We start from the raw sequence: 19,025 nt of genomic DNA, 5'->3' as shown, positions 1-19,025 counted from the left end.
GACGCGCAGCTCACTTGCCGGGAGCGGAGGCAGGATCAGGAACCTGAAGCGCAGCAGTTCTGAGGTCATTGGCCTGACTACTCAGCCCTGGGCCGCCGGAAACTTTGCGTGGCCCGGGAAAAGCGTGAGTAAAACCAATTCAGACCTAGAACGGGAGGCTGGCTGTGAAGCCAGGTGGGAGGAGTGAAGAAGCTCTTCATAGAACTGTGAACTGCTGGATATGTTCTTTTCCGCAGGTGGGCTGGGAGTGCAGCTGCGCTGCGAAGCAGAGAGATGACGAAGCCCCCTAAACACTGTGTCGCACAGCAGAGGACTCCACGGGGACACATGTTTACAGCTGCTGGATTTTAATAAACTGATTGACTACTTAACTTTTTAGTGTGGCCTCAGCTCTGCCCACCCTGCCTTTTTAGGAGGACTATTGTGGCTACGAGGGCAGACTTTTGTTTTATTAAGCTTTGTAATTGTATTTGAATCCCCTCAACCACTGACATAAGTCCTATAGTTAGGGATGGTTAGCATCCCTTAGTTATGCTGCTATAGGTTTAGACTGCTGAAGGACATCCCCCCCAATAACAGTGTTGCATCATTAACATGTATGTCTCCTGTCTCAGCAGGTCTCCCTGGCCGGGAGTAGCAGTTCCTGTTGTCTGTTGTCTTTCTGTCCTCTTCCCCCCACACAGCAGAGGCAGATGGCTGCCTGTCCTGAGCCGGGTTCTGCCGGAGGTTTCCTTCCTGTTAAAAGGGAGTTTTTTCCTTCCCACTGTCGCCAGTGTGCTTGCTCAGGATGGGAGATTGAGTTGGACTCAACTCAATCTGTTGGTTTCCTTATATAGGCTGTTATGAATTGGCTTTCATTATGTTTTCTTCTCTGTAAAGCGTTTTGAGATGGCATTGCCGTGATTTGACGCTGTATAAATAAAGTTGAACTGAATTGAAATTGAATTGAATTGAAATGTCCATTAATGAAGGAAGAATCTGTCATTTATGATGCTGTTTGGCAATGGCGGCTCCTCTTTCTCGTCACCATCGCTGTAAAACGTGCAGCGGTTCAGTTTTTGGAAATGCACATGATCTGTCAGTAGTGGGAGTCCTGGTGGACATGACACCCTGACAGTATCTTTGGTCCAGAACTGGACATAAGGCTTGGACTCTCTCTACCACAGAGACATGAGGACCATGCTTAGTTTTTCCTCCTTCCCTCTTTATTTTCCTTTTCTCGTGAGTGTGCTTTGATTTTTTTTTTTTTTTTTTTTTTTAATTGATTTTGTTCTACTTGTCCCTCTGATGTCTTCTATGTGTTTGAAAATATTAAAAAAGCAAATTAAAAACAAAAATGTATGATGAAATCGGACAAAAGGAAACTGTTCTGCATCATGTAACAGAATTACAGTTTAGATGGTCAGTTTGTTTTTACTGTAAAATAAACATTTAAACAGAAGTTATGCTGGAAAAATGTTGGAAGCAACAGCAGACAGCAACACATCAGCCTGTCCACCAAACTGGATGTACGACATGTTTATCAAACTAATGCAGAACCGCTTGATTTATGTATTTATTTATTTGACTTACTTAAATTATTTACACAAATTACATAAAGTTTTGCAGTTTGACAACCAAAGGACCAGATTGGCTGATTTTCCTTATTACATCTGAGAGATGATGTGTCTTTACATGTCAATCTACTATAGCAGCTGCAGAATCTCCACCTCCTCCACCAGGTCCAGAACAACATCTTCTGTTTATCTGGATTTGGAGAACCTCCGGCTCCTCCACCAGGTCCAGGACAACATCTTCTGTTTATCTGGATTTGGAGAACCTCCGGCTCCTCCACCAGGTCCAGGACAACATCTTCTGTTTATCTGGATCTGGAGAACCTCCATCTCACCCACCAGGTCCAGGCTGACGTCATGTCAGTTTTCTGGATCTAGAAGCTTGTCCAGAAAGTCTTGTGCAACCTCTGAAGTGTATCTCCTCTCACGGTGGAGATCTACAGTGATAAAATGGTAGACCAATAATTAATAATTAAAATGCGGCCATGTTATCTCCTGCAGTCTGAGTCATTAAATGTTTGGACTGTGTGAACGCTGCTGAGCTGAAGTGTCTCCTGCTGGTTGGAAACAACTTGTCTTCAGTGGGAAGCTGTGTCTACAGTCATGGTGTTCAGGTGGATCATTCTGGTCTTTGGCTTGGGACTGGTAAGAGGACATTGTATCTCTTGTTCTGGTTGTTTGGGGGGCATAGAGGATGTTCCTCCAGCTTCTTTTCAGACTGATTTCTATGTTTCTGCTTTGCAGACAGCAGCAAAGCTGACAGGTGAAACAGGTGAGTAGAGATATGGTCCAGTGTTGGACAGTTTCAGTCTGAGACGGGAGATTTTCTGCTTGCTCTGTGCAATTGATGCAGGTTTATAAAGCTGAAGTAGGTTAGTTTTCAGGAATAACAACATGTTACTTTCACTTTGTTTCTGATTTGGGATTGTAGCTATCACCACTTCCATCAGGCTCGCCATGTCAACTGTCTCTGCTCCTTCTGCTCTTCATCACAATGTCTGCCAGGCCGGTTAATTCCAAAATAAACACAATGTCTGCTGGCCCACTTTATTCCAGACTAAACACAATGTCTGCTGGCCCACTTTATTCCAGACTAAACACAATGTCTGCTGGCCCATTTTATTCCAGACTAAACACAATGTCTGCTGGCCCACTTTATTCCAGACTTAACACAATGTCTGCTGGCCCACTTTATTCCAGACTTAACACAATGTCTGCTGGCCCACTTTATTCCAGACTTAACACTATGTCTTCTGGTCAGCTTTATTCCAGACTTAACACTATGTCTTCTGGTCAGCTTTATTCCAGACTTAACACTATGTCTTCTGGTCAGCTTTATTCCAGACTAAACACGGTTTCTGCCGGGCTGCTTTATTTTATTTGGTTGGTTTTTTATGAAAACAATCACGTTCTGCTTTTAGATAAGAACAAATAAACACATTTGACATTATCAAACTTTTTTTTATTATTACTGAAATAATCAGAATAATTGATTCTATTTGACATTGTGGTCTATGTTAACAGAAAGTTGTCTTTCATAATATTTCGCTGGATGTCTCACTATGGAATGCATGCCTCTGTGCAGCTCTCGGAAGCATTAATTTCATTACGCCAATCCTAATTGGCTGGTGAACGTGTCCGTCCACATCAGGTAGTGACATCTACCTTAAATAGCTCATGCGGACGGCACCACCTCATTCAAACACCTCTTTTCTCTCGGAGAATATCTTGCATCTGGGCTAGCTAGCTAAACTGTCCACAGACTGACCTTTTAGCTTCGGTCGCTATCTAGCCTTTAGGCACATTTTTATTGCTTCGTTTGGTCACACCAGACCTTCTCCTGTGTTTCCTTGCCACACCACGACTCGGTCGTCACTATTTTTCAGCCTCACCACGGCGAAAAATAAAATTTACTGTCGAGCATTAGCACACCAGCTAACTCCTCGGCTCTCACGGTTAGCATACCAGTTAACCACCTCAATTCCCCGCTCGCTCACCAGCTCGCTGGGAATGGAGGCGAAGAACCCTCACACCAGAGGTGATGGAGACTCTGGGGCCTCTTCCTGCTGATGCGGGAATAAAATTTCGAGCAGAGACCCTCACCAGGTCTGCTCGTGCTGGGGGATGGCGGGTCCACTGCGGCAGTGGCACCGGAGGCCAGCGTCAGCTGGGGCTCCCAGCTCGACCTGGCCACGGACCCCCCGCAGGAGGAAGACGTCCTTGGCCTTGGACTATGGAGAAGATGAAGATAATGCCTCGAGTCTCCTCATAGCAGAGGACGGGTAGGAGGACAACATCTTTAGTACTTCGGCTCGGGCTGCACAGCCCGCGGCCTCCACCACCACTCGGGATGGAGGCGAGGGTAGCACACCAGCTTCTCCCCAGTTCGGACATGCTGCTGCCCGTCTGGTTATCCCTTGGCCGGCTGTTGTAGCGGGACACCTCCAGGTCCCGCTACGAAGGGAAGAAATTACCTTCAGCTAAGAGTGTGGCAAAACAGCTTCTTCCCATCTTCCCGGAGCTGCTGGACCAGGTGACGCGCTCCTGGAGAGACCGCCCATACAGCAGCAGGAGCCTGGTTCGGCCTAGACCCCGTGCATCATGGCGCATGGAAAGTGCTGGTCACTCTGAGTTGCGTCAGTCGATGCGTTAGTGCACGCCAGGCCGCCCGGTCTTCTTTACACGTTTCCTCCCCTAGCATTGATACCTCCTACTCTGTCCAGAGTGAGAGAACAAGGTCAAGACCTAACATTGATAGCTCCGCATTGGCCTGCAATGCACTGGCTGGCAGATATATCAGCTGCTGTGCTTGCAGCCCTGGCAGCTCCCGCTGCGCAGGGACCTGCTGCTGCAGAGGGGAGGGTCGGTCTTTCACCCACACCCAAAACACCTGGCACTGTGGGCTTGGCCCCTGAGTGGCACAACTTGTCATGGGGGGCTCCCACAGCGGGTAATTTCCACTATACAGAGTGCATGGGCCCCCTCCACTAGGTCATTGTATGACTGTAAATGGAGGGTGTGGTTCCGCAAGTACGACCACATACCTTTTCAGTGCTCGGTGGGGGCGATCTTGTCATTTTTACAGGATCTGATTGACGGAAAAGCCTGCTCCGCTGTTAAGGTGTATTTGGCAGCTATTGCTGCCTGCCACGTGGGGTTTGGAAAGCTGACGGCAAGCCAACATCTGCTGGTCTGCCGTTTCATGAAAGGAGTACGTAGGCTTCTTCCTGTGTCCAGACCAATGGTCCCGCCATGGGAATTGGCCGTGGTCTTGGAGGGGCTGAAGGGTCTCCCTTTTGAGCCTTTGGAAGGAGCGGATTTGAAACATGTGTCTTTCAAGACAGTTGCTGGCTTTGGCTTCAGCAAAACAGGTTAGCGACATCCATGCCCTTTCAGTGCATCCTTCGTGCGCTCAGTTTTTCCCGGGGGATGTGAAGGTAATTTTGAGACCCAACCCGACCTTTGTACCCAAGGTGGTGGGCTCCTGTTCCCCTATAGACTTGGTCGCCTTTGGTCTCTCCTCGGGAGAACAGAGGTCGTTATTTCCAGTTTGTGCAGTCTGCACTTACATGGATAAGACTAAGAGTTTCAGAAGGAGCAATCAACTGTTCGTATCCTGGGTTAATCCTCATAAGGGAAAGCCCGTCACGAAACAGCGCCTGTCCCACTGGATGGTGGAGGCAATCGCTCTGGCCTATACGAGTCAGGGTTTGCAGCCTCCTGGGGACCTGTGAGCACACTCGACTCGGGGATTGGCCGCATCATGGGCCTTATTCAGGGGAGTTTCGGTTCAGGACATCTGTGCCACATCAAGTTGGTCCTCGCCTCTCACTTTTGTCTGGTTCTACATGTTTGATGTCTCCGCCCCGTGCTTAGCATGCGTGGTTTTGACGTTCTGAGGACTCTTTCCTGTAGGTGGTGGATGCTGGATAAGCTGGTCTGGCAATACGGGAGCTACCACATCCCATAGTGAGACATAGAGCGAAATATTATGAAAGAGAACTTTAGGTTATTTACATAACTCCGGTTCTCTGAGTGAGATGTCTCACCAGACAACCCTTCTTGCTTGGGCGAGTGAGAAGAGGTGCTTATCTTGAATGAGGCGGTGCCGTGAGGCGGTGCGGTGAGCTATTTAAGGTAGATGGCACTACCTGATGCGGACGGACACGTTCACCAGCCAATCAGGATTGGCTTAATGAGATTAATGCTTCTGAGAGCTGCACAGAGGCGTGCATCCCATAGTGAGACATCTCACTCATATTACTCAGAGAACCGGGGTTATGTAAATAACCTAAAGTTTTGCAACCAGCAGCTATTTTCAGTGCAATAATCTAGCAATGTGAAAAGTTACTAGATTATTGGCTGCTTCTTGTGTTATTAGCCTAGCATTACTTAGATAAACCTTTCCTCATCTAATAAAGCAGCAGATACTCTAATATTCGATAGGATATTTCTTGGAAATAAAGGATTTTCTTTTTTCGGTTTTTCTGCAGTTTGCTCACAGTAAAACATATTTAATAGCATGGTTGTCATTCCTTCATAGAGATAAGAACTATGCAGCATTATCTTGGTTTTGTTCCAGTTATAAGAAATGATTCCCTAATTTTTAGAAATTAATATTATTATCTTTGTGCTTGGATGAGTGAAGTCATAATGTCACCACAAGGTCACAACAAGATAAGATGGCAGTAAATGGATTTAATGGCTGTCCTCGGCTGGAGCAAGACTGATTGTGACAGAGTTTGCAGACTGGCAGATGCCACTGGCTCTAATTAATCTGACAGGTGCAGAAGGAACAGATGTGGAGCTCTTTAAAATGTACCGACAGAGCAGGAAATGAAGATAATATCTCCTCAGAGTCCCAACCGATGTCAGCTCATGATGTCTTTATTGATTCTCTAACTCCAGAAACAGATGGTGATGAAGGCCACGACTGGGACATTTTTAACATCAACAAGGGTTTGTTGACGTCTTTTCTTAAATTTCAAGGATCTTTTATTTCTGTTAATCAAATAATGAAGATGGATGTTTGCAGCTGCAGGTCTGGACCTGCTGGAAGGAGATGTCCTGCAGGATGAAGTAAGTTCCTCCACACAAACCAGTTGCCATCATTTCTGTGTCCAATCATGCATTTTATTGAAGGTTGTAGTTCATTATATAGTTTTTATAAAACATAAACATAACTAGTTAATTTCCAACATGTCTTAATGTTTCTGGCTTTAAACACCACCTTTACCATACTGGATCAAACTACTGGTTGTAGTCTGGACTGAACACTGACCTTTCTAAGTGGACTTTACACGTTCTCTGCGTGGTTTTTTCCTGGTATTCCAGCCTCCCACCATTGTCCAAAGACACCCTAAAATGTCCTTTGGAATGAACGTTAGTGTGAGTGGTTGGTTGTCTCCCTGTGCGGCCCTGTGATGGTTAAACTACATGTCCAGATGTAGTTTAACCATCACAGGGCCGCACAGGGAGCAAGAAACAATAATTACAGACACTAAACTTCAACCAAGAGCGACATGTCAACAAGAAGAAACAGAGCATGTTGAACAAGGCAAGTTACTGATATTTAGTGGGACACATGTTGATCTTTGGACATTACCAGTCTCTCCATGTTATGTTGCATCTGGCTCAATGACAAGGTGAGGATGTCATTGAAGTTTGAGTCAATCAGGGTCCCTCTGAGAATGGACTTATTGAGGTTCATGACACTGAAAGTGTCTTTTCATCAAGCTCTGCAGGGTATTAATATAAACAACAACTAGCGGGCCAAAAGCAAAGTGCTGGCAGAACGATTTTGGCCCGTGGGCCACACAGGTTCATTTTCAAAGCTTATCCAAAGTATTATTATACAGAAAAAAAGAGAAATACAAGCTGAAAATCAGTTTTTCATGCATTATCACAAATCCTTGTTCCCATTAGGCTCTGGACAGAAACACCATCATAGGAGACAAGTATCGCTGGCCAGCAACCGTCCCCTACTACCTGGAGGACAATCTGGGTGAGATGCTGTGGAAATAACAAGAACCAGGAAAAGTCAACAAATTAGATTGATTTTCATCATCATCATTAACTTTAACTGTAACATACAGACATGAATGCAAAGGGAGTCATCCTGAAGGCGTTTGACCAGTACAGACTGAAGAGCTGCATCGACTTCACACCATGGAAAGGAGAAGAAAACTACATCTCTGTGTACAAAGGCAGTGGGTCAGTGTTGGACCCTGATCAAGCTTCTTCTCATTTATCATATGGTGGTTATAGAGGATGTAGAATTACAACACAGTGTTTACAAGCAGCTAAATGATACTCAGATTATAGATACATCCAATATGCAGCTCAGATTTTCTCTCCAGATGTTCCTCCTCTGTCGGCAACCATCACGTTGGGAAGCAACGGCTGTCCATTGGGAAGAACTGCGACCGTCTAGGAACGGTGGAGCATGAGTTCTTACATGCGCTGGGTTTCTGGCACGAGCAGTCCAGAGCTGACCGAGATGACTATGTTGACATCATGTGGGATCATATTGAAGCAGGTAAAACCTTCACTTAAAGGTCATTTTCCAGGAGAGAGCTGCTGCTCCCACCATGAGCCAAGTTTAGGGCCAATCAGAGTGGTGTAATACCCAGATACCAGCCATGTTTAGGCCTAAATAGGGCTACTTTTAGCTCAGTTACTGAATAATGTTGGGTCCAGTGTGGATTATGTTTTATTAACAGGAAAATACAGGCTGCCGTGGGTCTTAACCACGACGAAATGAGACAAGACTAAACTAAACGGGATGAAACAAGTAGAGACACGAGATGAAACTAAATTAAAGTTAACGAAACCAGACGAGAAGAGATGAGAAAAACTAAACTAAACTAAACTAAACAAGACAAGACAAGACAATACAATACAAGATAAGATGAGAAGAGATGAGACGAAACGGAACTGAATGAGACAAGATGAGACAAAACAAGACAAAACAAGCTTGTCCTTAAATAGCAGTATAATCAATCGGGAAGATGAGCTCCAGGTGGTTGTAATTGAAGCTCCAGACTCCGCCTCGAGTCCCCATGGGAACCTGCACAGACACAAACAGCAAACCATGACAGTACCCCGACCTCAAGGGATGCCTCCAGGCGACCCAGGAGGCACATGACGGCGGGAGCGGCGGAAATCAGCAAGCAGGGAGGAGTCCAGAATGAAGCGAATGGGGAACCCAAGAACGCTCCTCCGGACCATAGCCCAACCAGTCCACCAGATACTGGAAACCCCGACCCCGGCGCCGAACATCCAGGATACGGCGCACAGAATAGGCAGGACCACCCCAATGATCTGGGCGGGTGGAGGGGGCCTGGCAGGGCACAATTGACTGGACAACACAGGCTTGAGTAGAGACACATGGAACGTGGGATGGATGCAGAGAGAAGAGGGGAGTCGAAGATGGAAGGCCGAGGGGCCCACCAAGGAGATGATCTCATAAGGACCAATGAAGCGAGGGGCCAGTTTAGGGTAAGTGTCCTTCAATGGAATGTCCCGGGCAGACAACCACACCTTCTGACCAGGCAAAAACACAGGAGCAGGACGACAGCGGCGATCAGCTAGGCGCTTGTTGCGACCTGCGGTACGGAGCAGAGCCTCCATAGTCCTAGTTCAGACACGCTGAGCCCTCTGGAGATGATGTTGCACCGAGGGTACATCCAGATCCCGCTCCTCCATGGGAAACAACGGCGGTTGGTAGCCAAGGGAGGCTTCAAATGGAGAACAACCGGTAGCAGATGTGGACAGAGAATTGTGGGCATATTCGATCCAGCTCACATGACGGCACCAAGTAGAAGGATTGTCAGATGCGACACAACGCAGAGCAGCTTCCAATTCCTGATTGAGTCGTTCTGTCTGGCCATTGGACTGAGGATGGTGGCCAGAGCTCAGGGAAACCTTGGCACCTAGGGCAGTGCAAAAAGCCTTCCAAACCCTGGAAACAAACTGTGGTCCCCAGTCAGACACAATTTCAGTTGGAATGCCATGGAGACGGAAGACATGGTTTACCAGGAGCTCTGCTGTCTCGGACGATGAGGGCAGCTTGTTCAGGGGAATGAAATGGGCAGCCTTGGAAAAGTGGTCCACAATAGTAAGGATGGCTGTCTTGCCTTGAGACGGAGGCAAACCAGTGACAAAATCCAATGAGATATGAGACCAGGGTCGGCTGGGAACCTCTAGTGGCTGCAGAAGTCCCGAAGGAGGCTGATTGGAGGTTTTATTGCATGCACAGACTTGACAGGCTGAGACATATTCCCTGGTGTCCGATACCAGAGACGGCCACCAGAAATGTCTTTGAGCCAAAGTGATGGTCCGATGAATTCCTGGATGACACGCAAACTTAGATGAATGGATCCAGTGTAGAACTGCAGAACAGGCAGAAACGGGCACATAGCGGCGGTTGGGGGGTCCCTCTTCAGGATCAGCATCCAAAAGCAATCCTTGACGTATCTGATCCTCCACATGCCATGACACTCCACCAACCACCACTGAAGGAGGAAGAATGCGTGCTGGTTCAGAAGACTCCTTGGCAGAGTTTTGTCTGGACAGGGCGTCAGGCTTAATGTTCTGGGACCCAGGGCGATAGGAAATAGCAAAGTCAAAACGATTAAAGAACAGTGACCAACGGGCTTGATGGGAGTTCAATCTCTTTGCACTCTGCAAATAGGCAAGATTCCTGTGGTCCCAGTCTCAGTCATCCACCTCCAGGACGAACTGTCGCTCAGGGTCTGGCTGAACGAGAATGGGTGCTGTGACAAATAGTTCCTTTAAACGGCCAAAAGCTCGATCTGCCTCAGGAGTCCAGGAAAATGGAATCTTGGCAGAGGTCAGCCTGGTGAGAGGAGCAGCAACCATACTGTAATTTCTGATGAAACGTCGATAAAAATTAGAAAAGCCAAGAAAACGTTGTAAATCCTTCCTGGTACTGGGTGTAGGCCATTCCGCAACAGCCTTGATCTTAGCTGGGTCTGTCTTCACCTGCCCGCCCTGGAAGACGTAGCCTAGAAAGGCAGTAGATGAGGCATGGAAATCACATTTCTCTGCCTTGACATAGAGACGATTCTCCAGCAACCGTTGTAAGACCAACCGAACATGTTGCTGATGTTCTGCAAGGGACCTGGAAAAAACTAGAATATCATCGAGGTAAACAAAAACAAAATGGTGTAGGAAATCTCGTAGAACATCATTGATAATTGCTTAAAACACAGCAGGGGCATTAGTAAGTCCAAAAGGCATGACGAGATATTCAAAATGTCTGAGAGGGGTGTTAAAAGCCGTCTTCCACTCATCCCCCTCACGAATCCTGACCAAGTGATATGCGTTCCGGAGGTCCAATTTTGTAAAAATCTGGGCCCCCTGAATGGAGTTGAAAGCAGATGTGATTAAAGGTAGAGGATATTTATTCTTGATGGTAATGTTGTTCAGATCCCGATAATCAATGCATGGGCGTAAAGTCTTGTCTTTCTTTTGCACAAAGAAAAACCCCGCCCCAATGGGAGAAGAGGAAGGCCTGATGAGACCTGCCTCTAGAGATTCACGGATGTAGTTCTCCATGGCCTCCCGTTCAGGTTTGGACAGGTTAAAAAGTCTACCTCTAGGAAGTGATGCTGGGAGAAGATCTATAGCGCAGTCATAGGGCCGGTGCGGCGGGAGAGACTGAGCCTTGTCTTTGCTGAAAACTGCACCTAAGTCATGGTATACTGACGGAATTGTAGATAAGTCCGCCGGTTGTTCAGGAATACAAACGGGTGCACTAGCAGGTTGACAAGCCGACCTCAAACAGTTGGACAGACAGAAAAGGCTCCAACTGTCCAGGCGGCCTTTGCTCCAATTGATATGAGGGTTGTGCAAAGCCAGCCAGGGGTATCCAAGACTGATGGGTACATTAGCCACAGGGAAGAGGAAGAACTCAATTCTCTCACTGTGATTTCCAGACACTAGTAGGGTAAGAGGACGGGTCTTATGTGTAATAGTTGTAAGAAGTCTTCCATCCAAAGCAGTAACAGAAATAGGAGTTGACAGGAGAACAGAGGGGAGTTTGAGTTTAGTGGCCACAGTAGGATCCATTAGATTCTGTTCAGCTCCTGAGTTAATTAAGGCCTGAAACCAGTGGTCAGTGCCGTCCAGCGAGAGAGTTACGGGTAGTACACAACGTGGAGGACTCGGCTGTTGAATCCCGTCCACCAGTAGTCCTGCCACTACTGGCGGGCGCGGTCTTTTGGTTGCAACCGGCAACTGGACACGAGATGATCCGGAGAGCCGCAGTAAAAGCACAAATGATTCCGCAACTGGTGTTGGCGTTCCTCCAGCGTCAACCCAGCTCGCCCTACCTGCATAGGTTCACTCTGACCTTCAGGTGCAGGTAGAGACGATAATGTACTACCAGCCGCAAAAGGAAGAGTCCTTGGGCTGAGAACCGGCCTCCGACTGGACAGAGGGTCCCGAACCCCTCGAAAAGTAGGAACTTTTCTTAACTGATGTCTGATGGTTAACACAGAAGTTTTATTTTTGGAATTAAAGACATCTGGACTTACAAATATAGATTTGTTTTTTAAATACAGATGTGCGAATTTCTTTGTCTTGTTTGGACCAGCACCAAACATCCAGCTGGGCTTGGGGCACCTGAGTGCCGAGCAGCAGCCCTGTTTCAGGAAATGTATTTATCACCAAACACACTAGAAAGAGATGGACCTCAGATGTTGGCTGGCTCATCCATGAAGGTCTTGATGTTCTGCATGTATTCTCCAGGTAAAGAGCACAACTTTAAATCCCAGAATGACATGGTGTCCAGCTCTCTGGGGGTTCCTTATGACTACGGCTCTGTGATGCACTACAGTAAGACATCCTTCAGCATCGGCTCTGAACCCACCATCGTCACCAAAATCCCCCACTTCATGGATGTGATTGGTCAGAGGATGGGCTTCAGCGCCATCGACCTCACCAAGCTCAACATCCTCTATAACTGTAGTAAGTCCAGCTTCAGCTGTAATCATTTTCAGGGTTTGTGTGTGAAAATAGATTTTTTTTATTTTGTCTATTTTAAGACATTAAATCCTGATAGATGTTTTGGCTTAACTGGCTTCATGCATGGTTAAACATGCCATATTCATGCCGCTATATGTTCTGTTTATGGCTTTGTGTTCGTCATCCGGGTGATGGACAGGTCTCTCTGCGTGTGTCTCCACAGCCACGTCTTCCACCTTTGTGGACAGCTGTAACTTTGAGGAGGAGAACATCTGTGGGATGATTCAGGGTTCCAGCAGGACAAGGTGGGAACGGCGCAGTTCTGTGACTGGAGGACCTCAGACTGACTTCACCAACATGGGACAATGCAAAGGTGACTGCCAGCCATCACACACGTGTTACATTGCTGAGAAGTTCAAGCTGAGCTGCAGACACTTTCCACAGATCACAATGCTGCACATGGTGGTCCCAGATGCAGCAGAGGAGGCTGGTGAAGGTCAAGTTTACAGCAACAACCTGAACAAAGTCCAGACTGATTATTGATTGATAAGTTATTTAATGATTATCAGAATGACGGGAAACAATGCAGCTGCTGAACTTTGTCCATGTTTTATCAGAACACCTGAACATCTGAGTCCGCTGCTGGCTCTCGTGTTTAATGGGAATGTTGACTTCGAACACCAAGCTTCACTTCCACCTATTGTTTTTTATGCTTTCTGTTCTCAGACATGACAAAGGTGGAAGAACTAAGTTACAAATAGCAGTTCTGTTTCGTCCCCCTTTTTATTCATCTATAAAGTTAAAATATGAAGATAAAATAAACAAGATAATGAAAAAATAGACTGAAAATTCAGTTACACTAAATAAGAAGACTGCTGCTAAACTCTTAACAACATAATAACATAAACAACTCTAACACAGTGGCGTCATTTTGGGACAGGCGTCGCTTTTCCAGAGGAGCGATTGCTCATGATGGGCCTGCAGCGCCACCTAGAGGGGCGCAGAACCTCCTCACTGATGGATCTGTGGAGGCTGTAGTGACAGATATCCCTGTCTGTTCAGTCAGAACCGAGGTGGCAGGCTTAGAATGGAATAGAATAGAACAGAACAGAACAGACCCCTCCCTGAGCCGTCACCTTATTGTGGTGGAGGGGTTTGTGCGTCCCGAAAATCCTAGCAGCTATCTTGTCGGGGGCTTTATGCCCCTGGTAGGGTCACCCATGGCAAACAGGTGTCTAGGGGAGGGACCAGACTAAGCACGGCTCATAGACCCCTATGATGACGATGAACCTGGGCATGAATGTTCCCTCGCCCGGACGCGGGTTACCGGGACCCACTCTGGAGCCAGGCCTGGAGGTGGGGTACGAGAGCGAGCGTCTGGTGGCCGGGCCTTCGCCCATGGGGCCCGGTCGGGCTCAGCCCGAAAGGGTTACATGGGCCCCACCTCCCGTGGGCTCACCATCTGTGGGAGGAGCCGTAAGGGTCGGGTGCAGTGTGAGCTGGGCGGCAGCAAAAGGTGGGGACCCTGGCGGTCCGATCCTCGGCTGCAGAAGCTGGCTCTAGGGACGTGAAATGTCACCTCTCTGGTGGGGAAGGAGCCTGAGCTTGTGCGCGAGGTTGAGCGGTTCTGGCTAGATATAGTTGGACTCACCTCGACACATGGCTTGGACTCTGGAACCAGAACCCTCGAGAGGGGCTGGACCTTCTTCCACTCTGGAGTTGCTCATGGTGAGAGGTGCCGAGCAGGTGTGGGCATTCTCATCAGCCCCCAGCTTGGTGCCTGCACGTTGGGGTTTACCCCGGTGGATGAAAGGGTAGTTTCCCTCCGCCTCCGGGTGGGGGGACGGGTCCTGACTGTTGTCTGTGCTTATGCACCGAACAGCAGTTCAGAGTACCCACCCTTTCTGGAGTCCTTGGAGGGAGTGCTGGAGGGGGCTCCTTCTGGGGACTCCATTGTTCTGCTGGGGGACTTCAATGCTCACGTGGGCAATGACAGTGAGACCTGGAGGGGAGTGATTGGGAGGCATGGTCCCCCCCCTCTGAACCCAAATGGTGTTTTGTTATTGGACTTCTGTGCTCGTCATGGATTGTCTATAACGAACACCATGTTCCAACATAAGAGTGTCCATATGTACACCTGGCATCAGGACTCCCTGGGCCGCAGTTCCATGATGGATTTTGTAGTCGTATCGTCGGACCTGCGGCCACATGCCTTGGACACTCGGGTGAAGAGGGGGGCGGAGCTTCAACTGATCACCACCTGGTGGTGAGTTGGCTCAGATGGTGGGGGAGGAAGCCGGTCAGATCTGGCAGACCCAAACGTGTTGTGAGGGTCTGCTGGGAACGTCTGGCTGAGTCCCCTGTCAGAGCGAGCTTCAACTCCCACCTTCAGCAGAGCTTCGAACATGTCCCGAGTGAGACGGGGGACATTGAGTCCAAATGGGCTGTGTTCTGTGCCTCTATTGCTGAGGCGGCCGGCCGGAGCTGTGGCTGTAAGGTCGATGGTGCCTGTCGTGGCGGTAATCCCAGGACTCGTTGGTGGACACCAGCAGTGAGGGATGCCGTCAAGCTGAAGAAGGAGTCCTATTGGGCCTTCTTGGCCTGTGGGACTCTGGAGGCAGCTGATGGGTACCGACAGGCTAAGCTGCATGCGGCTTCGGCTGTTGCCGAGGCAAAAACTCGGGCATGGGAGGAGTTCGGCGAGGCCATGGAGAAAGACTTCCGGACGGCTTCGAGGAGATTCTGGTCCACCATCCGGCGGCTCAGGAGGGGGAAGCAGTGCTCCATCAATACTGTGTACAGTGGAGATGGGGAGCTGCTGACCTCAACTCGGGACGTTGTGGGTCGGTGGAAGGAATACTTCGAAGACCTCCTCAATCCTACCAACACGTCTTCCCATGAGGGAGCAGAGCTGGGGGACTCAGGGGTGGACTCTCCTATCTCTGGGGCTGAAGTCGCTGAGGTGGTCAAAAAGCTCCTTGGCGGCAAGGCCCCGGGGGTGGATGAGATCCGCCCGGAGTTCCTTAAGGCTCTGGATGCTGTGGGGCTGTCCTGGCTGACACGCCTCTGCAGCATCGCGTGGACATCGGGGGCAGTGCCGCTGGATTGGCAGACTGGGGTGGTGGTCCCCCTTTTTAAGAAGGGGGACCGGAGGGTGTGTTCCAATTACAGGGGAATCACACTCCTCAGCCTCCCTGGTAAGGTCTATTCAGGGGTCCTGGAGAGGAGGGTCCACCGGATTGTCGAATCCCGGATTGAGGAGGAGCAGTGTGGTTTTCGTCCTGGTCGCGGAACAGTGGACCAGCTCTATACCCTCTTTGGGGTCCTGGAGGGGGCATGGGAGTTTGGCCAACCAGTCTACATGTCCTTTGTGGACCTGGAGAAGGCGTTCGACCATGTCCCCCGGGGGCTCCTGTGGGGGGTACTCCGGGAGTATGGGGTACTTGACCCCCTTGTACAGGCTGTCATACGAATCATTGATCATTTAATTCAGCTTATCAGGTTCAGTTTGTTCTCTCATCTGGTCCTCCTCTGCTGCTTCAAGGTTTTATCTGCATCAGTTATCGGATGAAACAGGATCTTGCTGGACATTCTTCAGTTGGAATATCAGTTTAATGAAAGCCTGCCGTAAATTCAGCGGCTGGTTCCTGAGACTGTGTTTCTGCTCAGGAAAAGGCTTCTTCATGCATCTCAGCACCGCCTCAGCTGAACCCGGTGAGCGTGCTTCCCTCCAGAGCCGTTGGCTTTATCCCAAACCTGGAGCCCAGTGCCTGCAGTTCTTCCTGCACAACAGCGCTGCAGCTGATGATGTTCTGAACATCTGGGTCAAAGAGTACGATGAGGTCAACCCCGGCGGTAAAATGAAGCTCTTCAAGATCATCTCAGGTAATAAAGTCATTATGTTTCTCAGCTTTACATGAAGCTTACCGTTCTCCACACCATCTCCTTCCAGAAAGAACTTCTTATGTCTACGAGGGAAAATCCTAATGATACTAAATGCTATCCTAATGACAGCATTAGGAAAGCATGATAAATAAATAGCTTTTATTTATTAGGATAATAAATGCTATCCTAATGACAGCATTTATTCATAAAGCCATTTTTACACATGAAGTCTGGAGTATTTTCTAACATCAGACTCTGAGATGCGAATAAGATGTCTGTAAGTTCAGTCAGACCATTTAAAGCTGTTGTTTCAGGAGGTGTGATGGGCTCCTGGGAGCTGCACAACATCAACCTGAACATCACACAGAAGGCACGTGTCCTGTTTGAGGGGGTTAGGGGGGCGAGGCCATCGACAGGGGGGTTCTCTCTAGATGAAATCAACCTGTCGTCCACAAAGTGTCCTCAGCACATCTGGCACATGCGCAACATGAGTGGGCTGCTGGCCACCACACCTGGAGGAAAGAAACTCTACAGTCCCCGTTACCTGTCACCAGCAGGTTACTCCTTCCAGGTTAGTCTATTAAATATAATACTCTTATAAATAAGTATGTATATATATATACATACTTATATATATATATATATATATATATTTATATATATATATATATATATATATATATATATATATATATATATATATATATATATATAATTACTTTGTAATTAATTAATGTTGATTTATGACATCTCAGTTGGAATATTAATTTATTTTGATGGATGATGAAATCACATAATAGACACAGAAGTATATTGTAAGACCCATGTTGTAAATTCAGGCTTTATTAATGTCTTGAAAAATGGATTTAATTGCAGAAAAAGAAATTAAGAAGTTAATTATCCCTGGTCAAAACTGAACAGAACCAAATTTAAATGCCATTTTTAAGAACAGCTCCAGTCTACAACACGTGAACCAGGTCGGATCAACCAGCATCAGCTTCAGTCTGGTCCTGCAGCAGTGAGGGGATCACCTCCTGCTATACTGGCTGGAGTGGGAGTCGCCTCACGCTACGGTTCCACCTCCATGACTATGTCACACACACATCGACACACTTTAAGACACAGGCTCCAAATGAACAATTCTTTTGCTTTAAAAGAGAAAAAAGTAGTTGTATTTTAAAGGCTGGTATAGTACCGTTTTCTAAGCGCGAGTATTGCAGTACTGTACTGGTACCAGTATGTTGAGTAATCCACAGAAGCCAGACTTAGTGTGAAACGTCTCTTCTGCAGGTCGGCGTGTACCTGAATGGAGTCCGCAACCGTCCAGGATACCTGGCCACCTACTTCCACCTCGTATCAGGCCCTCATGACCACAAGCTCAAGTGGCCGTGCCCGTGGCAGCAGGTCACCATGGCCCTGATGGATCAGCAGTCCGATATCAGACAGCAGATGAACATGCACCGGATGGTGACCACCGACCCAAACAAGAAGTCTTCTGATGGTGTGTGTCTGTGAGTGTGTGTGTAGTTCTCAAACAGCGAATGGTTTCATGTTGTCACCCAGCTCACCTGTTTTCCCAGACGCTGAATACTACTGGGATGATCCCAGGAAGGTGGGGTCCAAAGTAAGTCTGTCTGATGGGAGCTATTATTACCGAGGCCCGGGCTACGGAACCAGCACCTTCATGACACACAGCCGGCTGAGGAGCAGAAACTACATCAAGGGAGATGACGCCTTCTTCCTCTTCAGCCTTGAAGGTTTGGACTCTTTCAGACATCAGATAATGAACGTCACCTATCATACACTGCTAACATACGGACTAAGACATGGTCTACTGACCACAAGTCCTGGACGGACAGAAGTACTCTGCTTTAGTTCTTAGAAATGTTCCAATTTGTCTGACCTGGGTTAGTTGTGTTGTCCTTCCTCAGATATATCTGCGCTGTTGGATCCTCAGCCGTTGCCCCCTGCTGCACTCCATGAAGATGCTCACCTGCGAGCAGAAGCTCCACGGGAAGCGTCTGCGATCCCCACAGTGGTCACGGCTGTGGGAGCATGTGTGGCTGCAGCCGTCGTCATAGTTTTCATGCTGGTTGTAATGAGCGGCCTGAAGATGAGGAGGAGACAACGGGGCCGCGATGAAGGGCTCAACACACCGGACATGCCTGGATTCATGAGTGTGAGTTAACTGTGAGTTAACTAGTTAACTAGTGTCAGCTAGCTAGTTAGTTAATTAGCACAAGTAAATTGCTGAACACTAAACCTGTATTTAATGTCTCTTTCTGTTCCAGGAGAATCCAGCCAGAGATTTGCCTTCTCCTTGATCTGCTCCTGATCAAAGAAAAAATGGATCACTGATCAGATCTGATATGATTTCTACAACCATGTAATCAGTTGCTCCTTCATGTTGCTCAAATTAAATTTAGTTTGTCTTGAGATGGTTTGTCCTCGTATTTAATCTTCTCCAGTCAGCGTGAAGATCTCCAGTTCTAATTCACTGACTCCCTGCATCCCTGAATGAACTTGGTGTAGCCTCAGTAAGAAAGCAGACTGGGACGTATTCTATCAGACTGGGACGTATTCCATCAGACTGGG

At 47.9% G+C, this 19,025-nt stretch overlaps 1 protein-coding gene across 1 annotated transcript; it reads left to right on the top strand.

Moving 5' to 3' along the window:
- Positions 1-2,156: 2,156 nt before the first annotated feature.
- LOC306759983 (meprin A subunit beta-like) lies at positions 2,157-18,754 on the top strand (the record flags this gene model as incomplete). Its single annotated transcript, XM_079245729.1, has 15 exons — positions 2,157-2,198; positions 2,298-2,325; positions 6,462-6,512; positions 6,589-6,632; positions 7,479-7,557; positions 7,649-7,766; positions 7,913-8,091; positions 12,330-12,548; positions 12,769-12,918; positions 16,215-16,430; positions 16,745-17,001; positions 17,721-17,931; positions 18,011-18,187; positions 18,362-18,609; positions 18,722-18,754. The coding sequence occupies 15 exons, from the start codon at positions 2,157-2,159 to the stop codon at positions 18,752-18,754; spliced, it is 2,052 nt and encodes a 683-aa protein (XP_079101855.1).
- Between the last annotated feature and the right edge of the window lie 271 nt (positions 18,755-19,025).

This window comes from Telmatherina bonti, assembly GCF_933228915.1.
Source record: "Telmatherina bonti genome assembly, chromosome: 8".
NCBI lineage: Eukaryota > Metazoa > Chordata > Actinopteri > Atheriniformes > Telmatherinidae > Telmatherina > Telmatherina bonti.
This window is presented reverse-complemented; position numbering and strand designations above follow the sequence as displayed.